This window comes from Phaseolus vulgaris, chromosome 2 (assembly GCF_051622355.1).
Source record: "Phaseolus vulgaris cultivar YP4 chromosome 2, ASM5162235v1, whole genome shotgun sequence".
Classification (NCBI taxonomy): Eukaryota; Viridiplantae; Streptophyta; class Magnoliopsida; order Fabales; family Fabaceae; genus Phaseolus; species Phaseolus vulgaris.
In genome coordinates, this window is record NC_143499.1 from 1,948,058 (window position 1) to 1,965,481 (window position 17,424).

At 32.4% G+C, this 17,424-nt stretch overlaps 2 protein-coding genes across 4 annotated transcripts; one reads left to right on the forward strand and one right to left on the reverse strand.

The window, feature by feature from the left end:
• Nucleotides 1–2,095: 2,095 nt before the first annotated feature.
• On the reverse strand, nt 2,096–3,601 carry LOC137810086 (protein IRX15-LIKE). The gene has a single exon (XM_068611210.2). It carries the CDS (start codon nt 3,233–3,235, stop codon nt 2,306–2,308), a length of 930 nt encoding a protein of 309 aa, XP_068467311.2. The 5' UTR covers nt 3,236–3,601; the 3' UTR covers nt 2,096–2,305.
• Nucleotides 3,602–7,874: 4,273 nt separating this feature from the next.
• LOC137810087 (SUMO-conjugating enzyme SCE1) lies at nt 7,875–16,329 on the forward strand. 3 transcript variants are annotated; one of them, XM_068611211.2, is made up of 6 exons: nt 7,875–8,037; nt 8,150–8,249; nt 8,356–8,439; nt 15,443–15,595; nt 15,703–15,816; nt 15,991–16,329. In XM_068611211.2, the coding sequence occupies exons 2-6, from the start codon at nt 8,184–8,186 to the stop codon at nt 16,051–16,053; spliced, it is 480 nt and encodes a 159-aa protein (XP_068467312.1). In that variant the 5' UTR covers nt 7,875–8,037; nt 8,150–8,183; the 3' UTR covers nt 16,054–16,329. The 3 variants fall into 3 exon arrangements, with proteins under 3 accessions (XP_068467312.1, XP_068467313.1, XP_090154173.1); XM_068611212.2 differs by having other exon boundaries at nt 7,875–8,032; XM_090298047.1 differs by lacking the exon at nt 7,875–8,037 and having other exon boundaries at nt 8,044–8,249.
• Nucleotides 16,330–17,424: the final 1,095 nt, after the last annotated feature.

A 17,424-nucleotide genomic window follows, 5' to 3' on the forward strand; every position in this document is an offset into this window, starting at 1 on the left:
AACATAGACAAAAAAAAAAATAAAAATAAAATAAAATATATATATATATATATATATAACTATCTCATATTATCTTAAAATATATTTATCTTCACAAAGTGTTGGAGATCCCACATCGACGATTAGAGCCTTTCATTGTATATAAGTGGGTGCAAACCTCAACCCTATGAGCCGGTTTTATGGGGTTGAGTTAGGCTTAAAGTTCACTTCGTAATATGGTATCAGAGCCATTTCGAGCCTATCCTAGCGAGTGTTTTCCGGTTTTATGGGGTTGAGTTACTTCGTAATACAAAGATTTTAATATTTACATACACATAAAATAAAACACAAAAGAAAATAATCATCTCCATCTTCCTATTGTGTAGTTCTCTCACCTGCAACATCATCTCCTCTCGTGTAAACTCACACAATCATTACATATTAAAGAAAAATATTCATAAACAAACTACGATAAACTATCTATTTTTAATATAAATTTAACTTTTAATCAACAAACATCATTCACATTACTCATGTTAGACTTCTACTCCACATACTTAGACACTTAACTATACTTTCGAAAGACTCGTGCATTGTCTTAGACTCAAAGATTTGCACCTATCATACTACCTCACTGTGAATCCACACAGTTATGCGCATAAATAATCTCAATATCATATCACCTAGTATGACAAGGTTAATTCATATATGACCTGAAAGGCCATGTTATATTTCAAACCAAAGCCAAAATCATATGAATCTCCTTTGACTTTCAACACATGATAATCTTCATCTATACGATTCTAATAGAGGAGAGTCATGATACGTCCTTTTAGACGAATTCCTAGTCAATGCACGTCTTAAACAATCTCAACACGATATTTTCTTTCTTAAAAATACTATGTTTTGATTAAGATTCATAATTCACATTTCACAATATCAAAAATTACACAATTAAATTATACAAAAACTTTGAATTTTAAAACACACACAAAATTCATTAAAGAATCACATAAATATCTAATTAAAGGATTTTTAAATTAAATATACATAACATAAAATTTTACATAAGTTGTAATTAAAAATTATAAAACATAGGCTTGTTTGAACGAAAATCTCTTCATTTGAGCAAAATTGAGTATGGAACTCACTATCTCATACTCGCTTGAGCGAGAATATTTCACTCAAGCCAAAATACCTTGAGCGAGATAAGCAGGTTAAAACTGTATAAAACTATTAAAGATTTAAGTTTTCAACAAATTATTTTCATAATCAAACATATTAAACAAAAAACAATGATAATTCCTTGCTCAGAGATGGATAGTAATTCTACTAAAGCTAATATGTAAATTTGTAATACCATCTATATATATATTCAACATCTCTATCAGCTCTAATCGTCAAATTGGTGAGTGAGGAGATTAGAATTTTAGAGAGAATGCAGAGAAAAGAAAAATGAAACTTCTAGAGAGATGATTGTTCTTTTAAAATGAAACTTGAATAACTGAATTTTCTATTTATATACTCTTTTCATTTTAATAATAAAATATTCATATGTCATTTAAAATATAACACTTCTATTCTAAGATTATTTTCTAAATTCTTAGAATGGTTTCCAATAACGATTTTGATGTTATTAAAAACCTTTTTTTTTTTTTTTTTACTTTAGGCAACACTCAACTAGAACACATTTATATAACCATTGTTTAAACATAAAAAAGACAACAATTTTATAAGTGTGGTTAAGAACTACTATGACATAGTTTCTAAAATCGTTACTTATTTATATCACATTTTTTAAGTGTTGTCTTTATAACGTGTGAGCTAAACAATAAATTTGTGACTTAAAAATGCACACACATAAAAGTGGAAAAGACAAAATTTTTATCAAATGTGATCCAAACCTAAATGAAATAGTTAAAAAATCGTTGCCTAAAGTTTATGATAATGTTGTCTATCTTTTTTTATTTATTTATAAATATGATCCAAAATGATAAATCCTCATTTTTTTCACCTTTCATTCGTCCTGTGAGATTGAAACAGTGTTAAGATATCTGTATGAACAAACCAAACACGTATTCCTTGAAGCATGAATTCTCATCTTATAACTAAACAGTGATTTAAACATATCCTCAGTGACATTTAGAGTACGAATTCTCTGAAGCAGTTACAATCTTGGGTGCCAGAAAAAGAAAAAAATGAAAAAGAAAGAATGAATTATCTTTTACAAGCTCCAGCGAGGAAGTAAACAATGCAAGTAAAAAGATGATAAATATCCATTTTGCTGACTATGATAAAGCTTATTGTAACGTTGAAGATATAGCAACTAAGACGAAGAAGCAGAGCCTGATGAGTGGTTATGATTCTTACAATACTTGACGCTACTTTCGTCCATTTTTTCCAGCATATAGTGTCCCAAAGAGTGCGTTGTCTCCACCAAATTTTCCTTGCACAGAAACTCGTTCCCACAAACCCTTTCCACTTTCCCTGAGAAGTCATGCACAAACACATGCGTCTTCGGGTTCCCACTCTTCTTGCTCCGGGCAAGCACGCCGGCGGTGAAGATAGGCGACATTCTGCCGGGAGCGTCCGGCCAGTCACCTCTTGGACCGTCCACCAATATCACATCCCAATCCACTTCATAGACGTGGTTGGGAAGATCGTTCAGTCCTAACTTGCACTCCGAAAACAGAAGATTCTGCACTGGCCTGCACTCGTTTCCCGCCTGTTCTTTGGCCGAAGCTATCAGCTCCTTCATCTCGCTCCTTTTGGTCGTGTATTGCACGTCGTAGGCATCGATTTCGGGGTGCTTTTCTTCGAAGTATGCGGCGTAGTACCGGTTTTCGTCGATGAAAACCGTTCTTCCGTTGTGGTTGAGGGCTTTCCAGAGGAGGGTCTCTGGGGTGAGGCCGAAGACGAGGAAGTTGCATGGTGATGGGCACTTTCGGAGCACGTCAGAGATGGTTTTGAGATCCGAGTGGGACATGTGGTACGTGTCATTGGATTTTGAGGCGTAGTGGAGGAGGGTGTTGATGACGGAGGAAGGCAACGGGGTGTTGGTGAAAGTAGATAAAGGGGCGAAAGAGGTGGTGGCAGTGGTGGATGAGGTTGTGTCTCTGGTGTAAATGAGCGTGGCAAGGAAGGCCAGGGTGAAGAAAGATATGAAAGCTAGAAGCCATAGGCGGTTGGAGCTTCCTTGTTTCTGGATATATGGGTGGAGGAGGATGAACTTTGTGTTGCTGGTAGTGTTCTTCATGTTGGAGGGGTGAAGAGGTTTTGAATGAAAAATATGTGTTGCTTTGGTGTGGTAGAGCTGCAGATTCTGAGCTCTGGGGGAGAATTGGGGGAGAAGGTTTGATTTAAATTAGAATAAGGGAGAGTGTGAAGGGAAAATATCATTGAGAGTGACCCTACAATGACCATATCCTTGCTTTGAGGTTGTGTTGTAGAATTGAAAACAATGTTAGAAGTTGTTTTTGGTGTGTTGAATTTGGTTTTTTGCTTGATTTGTGTAGTTGGTATTCTGGAATAAACAATTCCAAATATATGTGTAGTTTAAGTTGTGAAGGATGGTTTATGCTGAAGCAAATAAGGATGAGGAATAAGGAACTGGGGTGGTTGGACTTAAGGTGAGAGAGAAGGTGCAGCGACCCAATATCTAATTACAAACTTTAAGTCGCTTTTCCTTCGTCATATAAACTTTGGTTTCTAAGTCACCCCTTCGGGAACTTATGAAAAAAGTAGCTACCTCTGAAGGGGACTCAGTACCTGCTGCAATTTCTCTCCTTCAAAACCTTCTTCTCACACTTTTTTGTATTTGGTTATATACAACAACGACTTCAAAGTAAAAAGAAAGTGGTAGTGATAACATAACTTGGTGAAAGTGAGAATCCGAAGAAAAGAAAAAGAAAAAACGTGCACTTCTTTCTTCAAGCAAGAAGTATTCAACTGTGCAACTACTTCTGACTTGCTGAGACTGTAAAGAGAAAAGGAACCAACGGTCAAAGAAGACTAGTTTTCTAGACACAGCTTTCTTTAGAAAAGCAATGTTTAATTAGTGACAACAATGTAGTGTGTATGCAGGTGAAAAAAGTATTATTATTAGTTGCTTGAGGTGAATTAGGTCAATGTATAAATTTTAGTGGTGTAAAAAAATCTAAAACTTAGAGTTGTATGAGGTTTTATAAGATATGATGTAAAGTCTGTGTTTAAGGCTAATATTTTAGACACAGAACATTTTTCTACCTAAAAGGGTACAAGTTAGTGATAATAATGTAAGTTGGTGGCAATTATTACTTTATAGTTTGAGTTAGTTGTGTGAGCTGAATTGGGTCAATGTCTAAATTTCAGAGTAATGTAAATTTTGTGTTTAAGATGAGTAATTTTACATATATAATTTATTTAATATATATGACTGGGGCTTAATTTTCACGCTCTATACTTTACCCTTTTTAACAATAATTAAATAATATATATATATATATATATATAAACTTTTTAGTAAAAATTAAATTAATTACTATACAATTTTTTTTTTTAACAGTAATTGTTCTCGAATGGGTTTGGGGACCTATAGAACGATTGTTCCTGCTCCAACACTCTTGAAACTCTTTGATGCCTGCTATGCTTCCTTCTCCTTGACCATCTTGCTCCTTAGGCGGAATGATACCTGCAGAAGGCATTCCAACGCTCAAGTCAGTGGGTATCGACCCTCGATTGTCAGAGTACTGTAGATAATGACATACATTTCTTCTTGAAATACGTACTATTTATATTACCTTAATGGACCTTCACTGTTGGATCAGATTAAGGGGGTTGGTTTACATTTAGGGTTGTGTTAAGCCATCCTTAACCATGAGTTAACCTTGCTAATCTGGTCAACCTATACCAACTTTTTAAAAACTGTAATATCCTGGGTTGACTGAATTAATTATGACACAAACTATCGTTTTTAATTTGCATCATAATTAGAAAGGATTATTATCGTTTTCAAGTATGTTAGGTTGATTTTCTTTAAAATTTTAATTTTATTTATTTATTAGTTTGACTAGCATCACTGGATTTTTACCAATTTCACAGGTTTTTGACCGCTTTTTTAGTTGTTTAATCAATTTTTTTAGACTGATTTTATGGTTCATTTGAACCACCTACATTCTAGTCCCATTAGTCAGTTTGATCTGATTTTCATATAATAGATAATTCAAATTGAGTTTTTTTTTAATTATCGTAATTCAACTTGTGTCGTGGCTAATTTTATTCCAATTAAAAAATAATAATTTGTATCACGATGAATTTTATTACAATTAAAATGTTTTTTTAAAAAATATGTTGGATATAAAATTAATTATTTAACTTAAATGTAGTTTTGTTGCTTATCTTAAAAATATTTTGTCCATGTAATTGAATTATCGACACTAGGGAAACACAGACGTCTTTGTTTATAATAATAATAATAAATATATAATTAAAATATTAAATATTATAATTATTATTAAAATACAATTATTATGAAAATAATTGATAAAATAAATATTTTTTGTTACTTATAATTTATTATAGGTAAGTTTTATGCATATCATTACATAAAGGAGATATGTTTTTTTATTCGTATATAGTGTCATCTTTTATTTAAATGTTTTTTCTTTAAATTAAATAAAAGGGAACATATTTTGTTTGTAACTATTTTTGTTCTAACTTTTAATTAAAAAATTATCTTTAAATAAATAAATAAATGTTTTATTTAATAAAATATGCACAATTACTTTATTTAAATATAATTTGCTATCTTTTCCACTTAAATTATATATACACGTATATATATTAAATTTAAATCATTATTTTAAATTATATATTTTTAATTTATATTATTTAAATTGAAAATTGCATATAACATTAATGAGAGCATGTAAACTATTTAATAGAGTTAACAAAATGAGTTATATTAATAAGAATAAAATTAATAACAAATTATATATACTAAAAGTGATTTTTTTTAATAATTAGTTATAGTTATCCATACACAAGTTTTGTTTCTTATAAAGGGTTTTTTTATGAAAAAATTGAAGATTTATTAACTTAAAAATAGTTGAAGATTCTCCACATTACAAACTATATTCATAGTTTAAGTAAATTTTCTGAATTATTCATTTTGTAAAAGATTTTTAGATATATTATATTCCGATTCACTATTTTATTTCTCTATCTTTCATATTGGTTACATCCAAATATATTTTCGGGTTTATTTTCCAAAACTGTGAGGAAACACCGTCTAAAATGTTCAATCACTATAGGGTGTTTCTTCCTGCACCCCAACAAATCTCTTCCTGCACTCCATCCTTTTTTTGAAAAAACTGTTTTACTTGTCTTATGGATTTTTCATTCTGAAAACACCATGGCAATTGCTTCCTGCACCATAGCACTGCACCCGATCTTAGCTGAAAAGACGAAACTGTCCTTAAAAAAAATTTCCGAAATATGTGTTCCGGATATTTTTTTCCGGAACGAAATTTTATATTACGGATTTTTTTATCTGGAATTGATTTTTTATTTTTGTTTCCGGATTTTTATTTCCGAAACACAATTATTTCTTTTCCAGATTTTTTTTTTTGGAATGTATTATTTTTCAATTCCGGATTTTTTTGTCCGAAATAGAATTTTAATTTTGGTTTCCGGATTTTTATTTCCGAAACTCAATAATTACTTCTGGATTTATTTTTCCGGAATATATTATTTTCAATTCCGGATTTTTATTTCCGGAATTAAGGGCATTTTTGGAAATTAAAAAAATATGTTGGGTGCAGGTTAAAAATGATTGGGTGCAGGGAGCATTTGCCAAACACCATTTGCTTATGGAAACTCTATTTTGGAAACATCTTTTGTTTATGAAACCTCTGTACTGGAGTCACCCAAAAAATGCAAGGATAATATTGGCATTTTAAAAAATGTAGGGTGCAAAAGAAATGTAAAGTTATAGAAAGAAACAGGCCTTATTATAATGCAGATTATAAGATGGAAGGGGATTGGAAACTAGGCCTTTTGGAAAAACAAGGCCCAATAATTTTACGAGGTTCATGGTAGGCTTTTTTTCTGTACCCCCAAAATTACTAACTTACTAACTGCACCTCCATGTTTTTTAAAATAACCATTCTATTCTTCATAATGGTGACTTTTGAATTACGTATTTCAAAAAAACATTTAGAACAAGTTTTTCAAAGTAAGTTTTCTATGAACAAATTCAAAACATGAGATATTTTCTAGAACATATATGTTTTTTTGAAAAAAACTTTTCAAAAACACATGGATGTTTCTTGAAACAATATTTTTAGAACAAGTTTTTCAAAACATGAGATATTTTTCTAAATAATTTTTTTGGGACAAACTTTCCACCTAATCCAATTATTTTTCTTCTACTTCATATTCTATTTCACACTTTTACTTAAACAAGATAAAACATTAAAGTGAAAGTGCCAATATAATTTGTAAAATATTTTTTTAAATTGATATAATCAATATATAAAAATGATTTTCTTAAATGTATTTAAAAATATATATTACAATTTATATATATTAATTAAAAAATTACAAGAAGACAGACACGTCAATTTATAATAAATAAAATTTTGTTTTGTAATTTTAAATATCGTTTAAAAATAGAAAACATATTCAAAATTTGACTATCCGACACTGTTTTAAAAACAGGTCTACTTGTGAAAACAAATTGAAAACGTTTGGTTTTATGAACTGTTTTGGAAAATAAATTGTTTAAACGGGAGGTATAGAAAAAGAAAAAAAAAAAGAAAAAGCCGACGAAAGGGGCACGTGATGGCGTGTGGGGGCATGATAGCGTGATTCTCACGCGTGATAACGATAAGAGAGTTTTTGAATCCCTGACGAGAGAGAATATAAAGGGATCAAATGAGTCTGCGGTTTTAGATGAAATCTGGAGCGTCGGTTTTATTGTGGAGAGAAGCGAGCGGTGCAGAAAACAGAGTTTGTTGAGTTGAGGTTGTATTTGTACTGGAGGCAACTAGGCGGAGTGAGAGAGAGAGAGAGGGTAAGGTAAAATCAATTGTTTATACTATTTACTCATTCAACTAACAAAGATATATAAAGCCAGAAAACCACCATTTTCATTCTTACCTCTCTCTCTCTCTCTACTCTGCTTCTTCAGATTTCAGGAGCGGAGAATCGACACACACAGAGACATGTCTGGTATCGCTCGTGGACGTCTCGCTGAGGAGCGAAAATCATGGCGGAAGAACCATCCACATGTTCGTATCCTAACACTTCCCCCTTCTTTTTTTCTCTCTGCTTATTTCTCGTCAATTTTTCGTATTTCCCTTTCCTTACAATCTATCTTTGTTTCTCTTAATTTAGGGTTTCGTTGCCAAGCCCGAGACTCTCCCCGATGGCACCGTCAATTTGATGGTCTGGCATTGCACTATTCCTGGCAAGACTGGGGTGCGCTTTTTCCTCTTTTATTGTGTCCCCTTCTTCATACTCTTTCTCTGCTTTTATATTCAATGCTAACATGAAATATCTTTGACTTTTTTTTATCAATTTTCTACTTGTTGCTTGTCTACAAAAGTTTAGTGATTGGAAGTAAACTATAGGGCTTGATCTTTCCCACGGTTAATAATATAATTTCAGGTTTATACAGATTCAGTTTGTTTAACATGCTAGTAATGGTGTGCCCTCTAGGACTTTTGTGCTTTAGAGCCTTTCATGTTATGAGGTGCTTTTCTTATCAGTTTTAATGGAATTATTGGTGGTATGGACGGCGGAAATGTAAGTTTGGGCGGCGCATGGTTTGAGGATGGTAAAAAGTTCTTTGGAACTCTTCTAGTCGTGTGATGCTTCAGGCTTAAGCCTTACATATAAATTTGATAGTAAAGGCACATGATAAGAAGCTTGAGAAAACCGCACCATAAAATCTGACCATCCTGGCTAGATTTTAAATATGTATTGACCTTATCAATCCACACTTCCGTTATGGGTCCAGGGTTTTAAAAGTGCACTATATAGTGCCGCCATGACAGCAAGGCACTCCGCTGCATGAACATCTGAGAGGCGCTCTGTTAATTGATCAGCTTAGCGGAGAATTTAATTTTGTCTTTTCACAGTTGGAATAGCAGGATTTATGATGTGATAGCAGTGCTCCAATGAGTGTTGTGCCTCTTCCTTTAGGCTATTTGATCCAATGTTGTCAAGATCGTGAGTTAACTCGCCGATCTTGCGTTTTTACGATCTTTTTAGGCAAAAACGAGTTGGATCGAAGGTGAGATCGGACCCTCTCTGGATCGGAGCGATCCAGTAATCCAAGGGTTGGATCGAACGATCCATGAGCTTCCGCGATCCATGACGCGGTCCAAAAAACACCCTAATGCGCCGCTCGTGCTCGCCGCCGCCTTCGCGCACCATCGCAAACGCATGATGTGACGTCGGCGAAGCATGAAGAAGGAGCTGTGGTGGCGGCGCCGCGCGTAAGGAAGGAGGAGCTGCGACGGCGCCGCACATAAGGAAGGAAGAGATGCTGGCAGCACATGTCTAAACCTAAATTTTAAGAGACATAACTTTGGGCCTAAGGCCCATTTCAATTTTAACCTAATAAAACCTAATTCAAAATTTAAATATGAGATGTGCTCTCTTATGTGCAGCTGGAACCCTAATTAAAATTCACAGCTTAACCCTAAATAAAATTAACAGCTTACTCAAAATTAGGTTTTTTGGGCCCATCTAAAAAATTACAATTATTTTCATCTCCAACACATTTTCTTATCCTAAATAAAAGTCATAGCTTACTAATTTGGATCGTTTAATGAATTATCTTATGTATAGAAACTCGAATAGTAACTCTTCCGAGTCGAATTACGATCTCCGAGTTACGAGTTTTTTTTTCCCTCTCCGATCCGCCTCCGAGTTACGAGTTTGACAACCTTGATTTGATCACCTCAGCCCTTTCACCATCTTCTATCGATGCCTCCCTTCCCTGCAAACCTGTATACGCAGCACCTAGTGATACACTTTAGGGTTACACAGGAAAGGAAGTAGGGCTGGGGAACTGGGCTAATGGTGACCCAAACGTTTTTTTAGTGTTTTTGTGTTAGGCCTATGGGAGAATTTTTTAGTCCAATTTACCTTTCTTAAGAAAGTGAAATTTAAACCTAACTCAATTTCTCAAAACTGGTTTGATAAGGTGAGTTTTAAACCTACTTATATATATTATAATTTGGTCATATTTCTAGTTGATGTATGATTTCCAACATACACCCCATGTTCAAGATTGAACATCTTGAACGTGAGACTAGGGTGGAACTTGATAGTCGATGACAAATAGACCCAATAAACTTGACTAGGATAGACTCTTAATGACTCCTTTATTATCTTAAGAAAGTGAAATTTAAACCTAATTTAACATCATAAATTTTTTTTGTAATGTGAAGTTTGCACTCATTTATATATTGTAATTTGATTTTATCTCTTGTTGATGTAAGATCTACAACACACCTCTTCATTTTTAGGAATGGAAATTTTGAGCATGAGACTAGATATTTGTTGGTAGTCCAATTGTTGTCTGATAACATGTGACATCTCAAGAAAGTTGAATTTAAAATCCAACTTAAGCTTACAAAGTCAACTTAATAATTTGATGTAATATTATAATTTAATTATATATCTATTTGGGATTTGAAACAAACTTCTTTGTGTTTTTTATTTATTTAAAGCTCTCTTATAAGGTAATGAACTAAATAATAATAGTAACTAAAATAATTATATAAACTATTTAAATAATAACCACATGAAGCCTGACTGATCTCCTGCTTCAGAAAGAGCATCAATAAGGGCTTTGATGCGAAATATGTATTCTTCAATAGTGCTATTTTCTAGTAATGAATGACGAAGTTCAGATATGAGTTTTCTCACTCTGACACAAGTTTGCTGATGGGAATAAGAGTGCATTTTGTCCACACTTTATAAGAATGAGTTGATCCAAGAACCCAGGCAAGCATAGAACTCGATAAGGAGACAATTGAAGGCATGCTAGAAGCAATTGGTCTTGCTTTTCCAAATCTAGATACACTGGATTTATGTGATTTTGATCACAACACAATTACTTTTAGAAAGAAAGCACGTAGGAATAGAAAGAAAAACAACAAACTGATGAAGGCTATGTGCTTTTATAACGGTTTCAATTTGCTGTCGTCACAGTAAAAAAATATTTTTCGTCTAGCTTTTCAGTTATTTCAAGAAAAAGTGGTCGGAGCAGAGATCGAAATCCAAGAAGAAAAGTCACCATCAATTTTTTTGTAAAAGCCATGATAAAAGATCAATGTGCTATGATATCATGATATAAAACACTGATAAACTGATTTTATGATGTAAAGATCAAGGACAGTGAAACTCTGTTTACATAAAACTATATATATATATATATATATATATATATATATATTTATACACACACATAGCTTATTTACAAGGCAAGTTAGTCATAACCAATGAAGTCAAACTCGTAACTCGTACGAGGATCGAAAAGGAGCTAAAAGATCGTAAGTCGACTCGTTAGAGTTACTAACATAATAATATTCAATACATAACACAACTGAAAACAGTTTCATAAATCATAAATTATTCATACAAAAAACAACTAACTTCACAAATATCTAATACAATTAAACTATCAAAGGAAATCCTTCATATTAATTGAAGGATAATCATCATCCTCTTGTACAAGATCTTCATTTTTATTAATGTTATCTATGCCATGACCTTCATCATCCTCAGCAATTGGAGGAACCTTTGAAGTGCATGCAAGATGAGGCTTTAGTCTATAGATATCCCCAGTTAAAATCTTCTCACAATATTTAAACTTCACGTTTCTTGTTTTTCCACCAATAGAAACACAATGATTCCATACAGGGTCTTTTTTTATACTTCCTTTTATTTGTACTGTCACCAACTCCTGAATCTATAATAAAAGGCATTGTCTTAGAGAAAAAAAAAACTGAACACGGTGACTGTGATGGAGAATGAGGGAGAAGAGGAGAACGTGAGCAGCAGCAGTGGCGTTGCGAGCGGCGGAGATGGCGTTTGCGACAGCGGTGCCGGTGGAGTTTTGTGGTGCGATGCTTGTTATCTCTTTAGGGTTTCAGATTGTGACTCTTTCTTCACTAACTTTCACTCTTCACTCTACTCTTTCCCGCTTCACTCATTTAGAAATATGATTTGGGCCGCATTGGGCTGCGCTACGTTAAAATTTTTTAGAGCAAACAACATGTTGCACTAGGGTATGAGGCAGCTCGACGATGGCCTATGATGCGGCGATCCACTGAGTTGGGCAGCGACGTGGTACAATCTGCTCCGGTGCCGATCCGCCGTCTGAGTCACCTCGGTTTGGCCTCCAAACTCGCTGCATCGTACGATTTTGCGATTTTAACTACATTGGTGGTCATAACTGTTTGACTAAAACAGTTAACCACATAGAAAACAAACTATAGTAACTGCCTCAAACAGTTACACTAAACCAGAACAAAAAAAGACAGTTGTAAGAACATAACTAACCAATAACATTGTCTAACAGAAGATACAGTCACAAAATTAAACTAAATAGTAATAGTACTAAAAACTAAAAGGATGACATATAATATTGAATTACTATAATAAACTAAAATAGTAAATGGTAATAGTAAAGAAAGTTTTCTGAATAGTGAGTGTCCCACTTTAGTGATTGTGTCACCTGCTTCTCTGTATTGCTATCCAAGATTTAAAACACTGTAAGGGTCTTAAGTCCTGTACATTGGTATTTAGCTATATATTGGTTAATACTTAACATGGTATGTTAGAAAAAGAGTAACATCATTTCCCCTTAGATGATTTATGTGCTGATTTTTTCCATCATTTGGTTCATTAGGTGGAAAATAGGATTTTTCATTATATTCTTGTTCGTTCACAGTGGCATTATGTGCCTTCTTGGATGTCCTGTTTTTATTTATTTTGGCATATGATTGGAAGAAATTTCAACTTATAGTTTTACTTAACACGAAAATAGAGACAGCAGGATAGAAAACAAGAAGTGGGACAGTGAAGGTGTGATGGATTACACATTGAACGTGGAATCTAGTAAGATTTAAATGAGTGTGATAAATTAACAAATCTACCAAAGAAATCTAGTTTGTACAATTCATCTACCAATGATTTTATTGGGGGTGATTTATTGTTAAATGATGCTTATCGTAGTAGTGAATTGTGTGGAACAGTGGCTCTATCTTGCCAGAGCATCGAGCTACTCCTCTAAGGGCCTTTATATTGTGCGTAGCCATCATGGCGACGACATTTTTCACATCCCACATTTATTTGCTGTGTGCTGCTAGTTGGCTGTGAGAAAAGTGTGTCAAAAAGATGATATGATTCACACCAGACAAAGACTTTTAGGAACCTAACTAACAACACTGAACAGTTTATCTGTTTTAAACTTTAGCCATTTGTGATTTAGATCAATGACGACAACTTGTTTTGACTGGACCTTCATAGTTTCATTTCAAGAATGGATGGATTCACATGCTAGTTTTTAATTTTTATCTGAATCAAATAATAATATAAAGTTTTTTTTTTCTAATCAATTTTAAATAAAATATTTTTTCAATCATGATGTTTTAGCTTTAGAAAAAAAAAAATCTTAATTAAAATATTTTAAAATCTTAGGCTTAAATTAATAATGGGAAAGCCAGAACTTAAGAAAAATTTTAATGGCAGAACTTACTTATCATTGTTTAGTATCAAATAGAAAATGTTCAATTGATTAATTTGTGTGTGATAGTTTCTTTATTGCATTTAGTTTGAAATCTATTACTAACTAATCACTGTAAAATTTGTTATAACTTTTCAAATACAGATTGGTAATTGATATATTGAATGTAGAATATTTATTATATATTTTGTTATTTTTCTATTATATTGTGATATTTATCTGTTTTAAACTTTAGCCATTTGTGATTTAGATCAATGACGACAACTTGTTTTGACTGGACCTTCATAGTTTCATTTCAAGAATGGATGGATTCACATGCTAGTTTTTAATTTTTATCTGAATCAAATAATAATATAAAGTTTTTTTTTTCTAATCAATTTTAAATAAAATATTTTTTCAATCATGATGTTTTAGCTTTAGAAAAAAAAAAATCTTAATTAAAATATTTTAAAATCTTAGGCTTAAATTAATAATGGGAAAGCCAGAACTTAAGAAAAATTTTAATGGCAGAACTTACTTATCATTGTTTAGTATCAAATAGAAAATGTTCAATTGATTAATTTGTGTGTGATAGTTTCTTTATTGCATTTAGTTTGAAATCTATTACTAACTAATCACTGTAAAATTTGTTATAACTTTTCAAATACAGATTGGTAATTGATATATTGAATGTAGAATATTTATTATATATTTTGTTATTTTTCTATTATATTGTGATATTTATCTGCTATAGTTGGGGCTGTTGATCCTTGCTAATATCTGCTATAGACTACTTTGACGTCTACCAAATAAATCAGGTCTGGATGTCATGTATCCGGGTAAAAAATATATCAAACATAGTAGGGAATTAAAAATAACTATTGTTGTCATATATAATCTCTGCTTGCACCATATAATCAAGAAGAGATAGCATTACGGAAGTTTAAATAGATTTCCTGTATTTTACTTTACAAGGATTGGGAGTAGAAATCCTATTTCTATAATATTTGTATATATACCACAAGGGATTAGATTTGCAAGTGAAGCTTGGACTTATATACAAACCCATCAACACCTCACTAACAAAAATCAAATCCAATTACAACCACTACAAAAATGCAATAACTACTACTACATAATCTCTAGCACTGTAAGTCTAAAATTAAGTATTGTAATAACTTTTTCTATAGCTTCAAATTTTATGCTAGTGCAGTCTGCAACGTTTACCTTATTTCTGATCTAGTGGCTATGAAAACTTTTGAAAGTTCAATGCGTAGTCTACAAAACAAATATAATACTTGCTTTGATCATTTAAACATTGTTAAACATATAAATAGTTGTCTAGAAGAATGATCATCATTAGAAAACAATGATTTCATACCTTTTAGGAATGAAAAGTAAAGAATTTTTTACTAGGACCAAAATCGAATTCACTCATTTTATAGGGAGTGAAAACATATTTAAGCATCACATTAATGTGTCTAGTTGGATGGGAACCATATATATCCATTAAGCAAGGGGGAAGGAAGGAAAATAAATGGCATCTTGGTAGCTTAATATGGGATTTTTGCATTTAACATGGTCAAGGTCATGGAAATTACTCAAAATATTTGATCCCTAAGAGCTTATGTCATTGACTCATGTTATGACTTCATTTATGTTGGATTATATTTGCATATGAATGAGCAAGACACTTATTTATTTCATTAAAATTATTCTGTATCTCACTTGTTGCAGACTGATTGGGAGGGTGGATATTTCCCACTGACAATGCATTTCAGTGAAGATTACCCTAGCAAGCCTCCAAAGTGTAAATTCCCTCAAGGTTTCTTTCACCCTAATGTGTATCCATCTGGAACTGTTTGCTTGTCTATACTTAATGAAGACAGTGTAAGTATATCCTTCTGATAATTGCATGATTTCTTGAAGCTTGTATGATGTGATTCTACATGCTTCTGAGTGTATATATATTTATAGAATCATTCTTTTAAATTTAGGGGTGGAGACCAGCTATAACAGTGAAGCAAATTCTTGTGGGCATCCAAGACCTGCTTGACCAACCAAATCCTGCTGATCCTGCTCAGACAGAGGGTTATCATCTATTCATCCAGGTAGCTAACTTTAGAAACCCTACACTTTTTTACCGGGAATTGTATGACTATAGTTGTTTGCGAAGAGTAAAGATGGGCTGGCATAATTAATGAATGCAAAGACCGGGTTGGGGTTTCAGATTTTTGTTATGCATTCATTACCAGAGTTGAGTGCTTATAAATATTTTTGTGCAGGATGCGACTGAGTATAAGAGAAGGGTCCGGCAGCAGGCAAAGCAATATCCACCTCTTGTGTAGTTCTATATTTGCCCACTTTAGGAAACTATTCTAGTATGTTAGTCGTTCAGTTATTTGTTGTCCTGTGTTAAAAACTGTTCTGTGATTGTTGGCTGTCATAATATGCAGACTCCAGGGTTTAACTATTTCCGCTTACTCTCAGGTCTGAATGATAACGTGTTAATATATTACAATCTGAAAGTCAACCAATAATACTTGTTGGCCACACTTTCTGTGCCTGATGTTCGTTGGTACATTTCGATGTGAATGGATAAATTTACTGCATCAATTATATGATATTATGACTCCTTATTCTGCATTTGTTTCTATATTGGAAATCAAACCTATACCTGTTAGCCAATTCATTTTGTGCTCCCGTTGCAGTATAAATTATCACTGCGCTTTAGTGGCATATGCTGTGGAAGCACCTTGGAAAGTGAGATGTTACTATGAACAATCGTACAACAATCATTTGGGAAATGTGTTGTCTCAAATTAAAATTCCTTTCTCCTCACATGAGAACTTTTTAAATTACAATGTTTTTAATCATAAATTGTTTTATTTTAAATTCCTTGATTAAACTCAGCAGATCCTAAAACATTGCTCTCATTTTTTTTCTTGTTCTTCTTGGTTCATCAACCACAAAAATATAAATCACTCCCGTGGGCTCCTCGCACAAACAATTCTACCTCAAACACTCTACTTTTTTTATTCAACTCATCAAATAAAAACATTACAATAAGTCAACTGTTCATCGGACTACATAAATCTACTACATTTCTAATCAGGGTGGTTACTGGGATTGAGGATTTAAAATAATTTTTTACTATTAAAATCATACAGAATATAATGTGTTGTTCCTATCATTACACGTCTCATTCGACTACCTCATAGAAGAATTAATCCTGCTCGAGCTATTGTAACAAGTGTTTGCCTGAAGTTCACATTAAAAAATATATTTGAAGCATATAAAGATGAGAGAAATATATTTTCATTTGTTACAAATTTCTCTTGTCTAATTCATTATTAAAGAAGCTGTAATTTTCATTATATATATTTTTTTACACTTTTATTCTCACCAAGAGGATAATTTCATGAAAAATACAAGTAGTTATTATTAAATAAAGTGTTAACTTCATCTTTACTTTTCATTTAAATTATTTTTAAAATATATTCAGAAATATAACATTTCTAATTATGATAATCTGATTCTTGAAAAGGAAGCATGAGTATGTCAAACAAACATTTCTTAATATTTGTCTTTTCTTTATCACTTTTTTTTATTGATTCATGTAATCGAGAAGTAACTCCCGCAATCACGATCAATGTTTCAAATTGTTTGAGTTACATTTTATGATTTATTATTTGATGTGTAACATCATTTTTTTTGGG

Bases quoted from the DNA above. Each gene is read 5' to 3' on its own strand.
- LOC137810086 (XM_068611210.2), bottom strand. From the start codon at position 3,235: ATGAAGAACACTACCAGCAACACAAAGTTCATCCTCCTCCACCCATAT.
- LOC137810087 (XM_068611211.2), top strand. From the start codon at position 8,184: ATGTCTGGTATCGCTCGTGGACGTCTCGCTGAGGAGCGAAAATCATGG. The intron at 8,250-8,355 runs GTTCGTATCCTA...CTCTTAATTTAG, and splicing joins GGCGGAAGAACCATCCACAT to GGTTTCGTTGCCAAGCCCGA. The intron at 15,596-15,702 runs GTAAGTATATCC...TTTTAAATTTAG, and splicing joins CTATACTTAATGAAGACAGT to GGGTGGAGACCAGCTATAAC.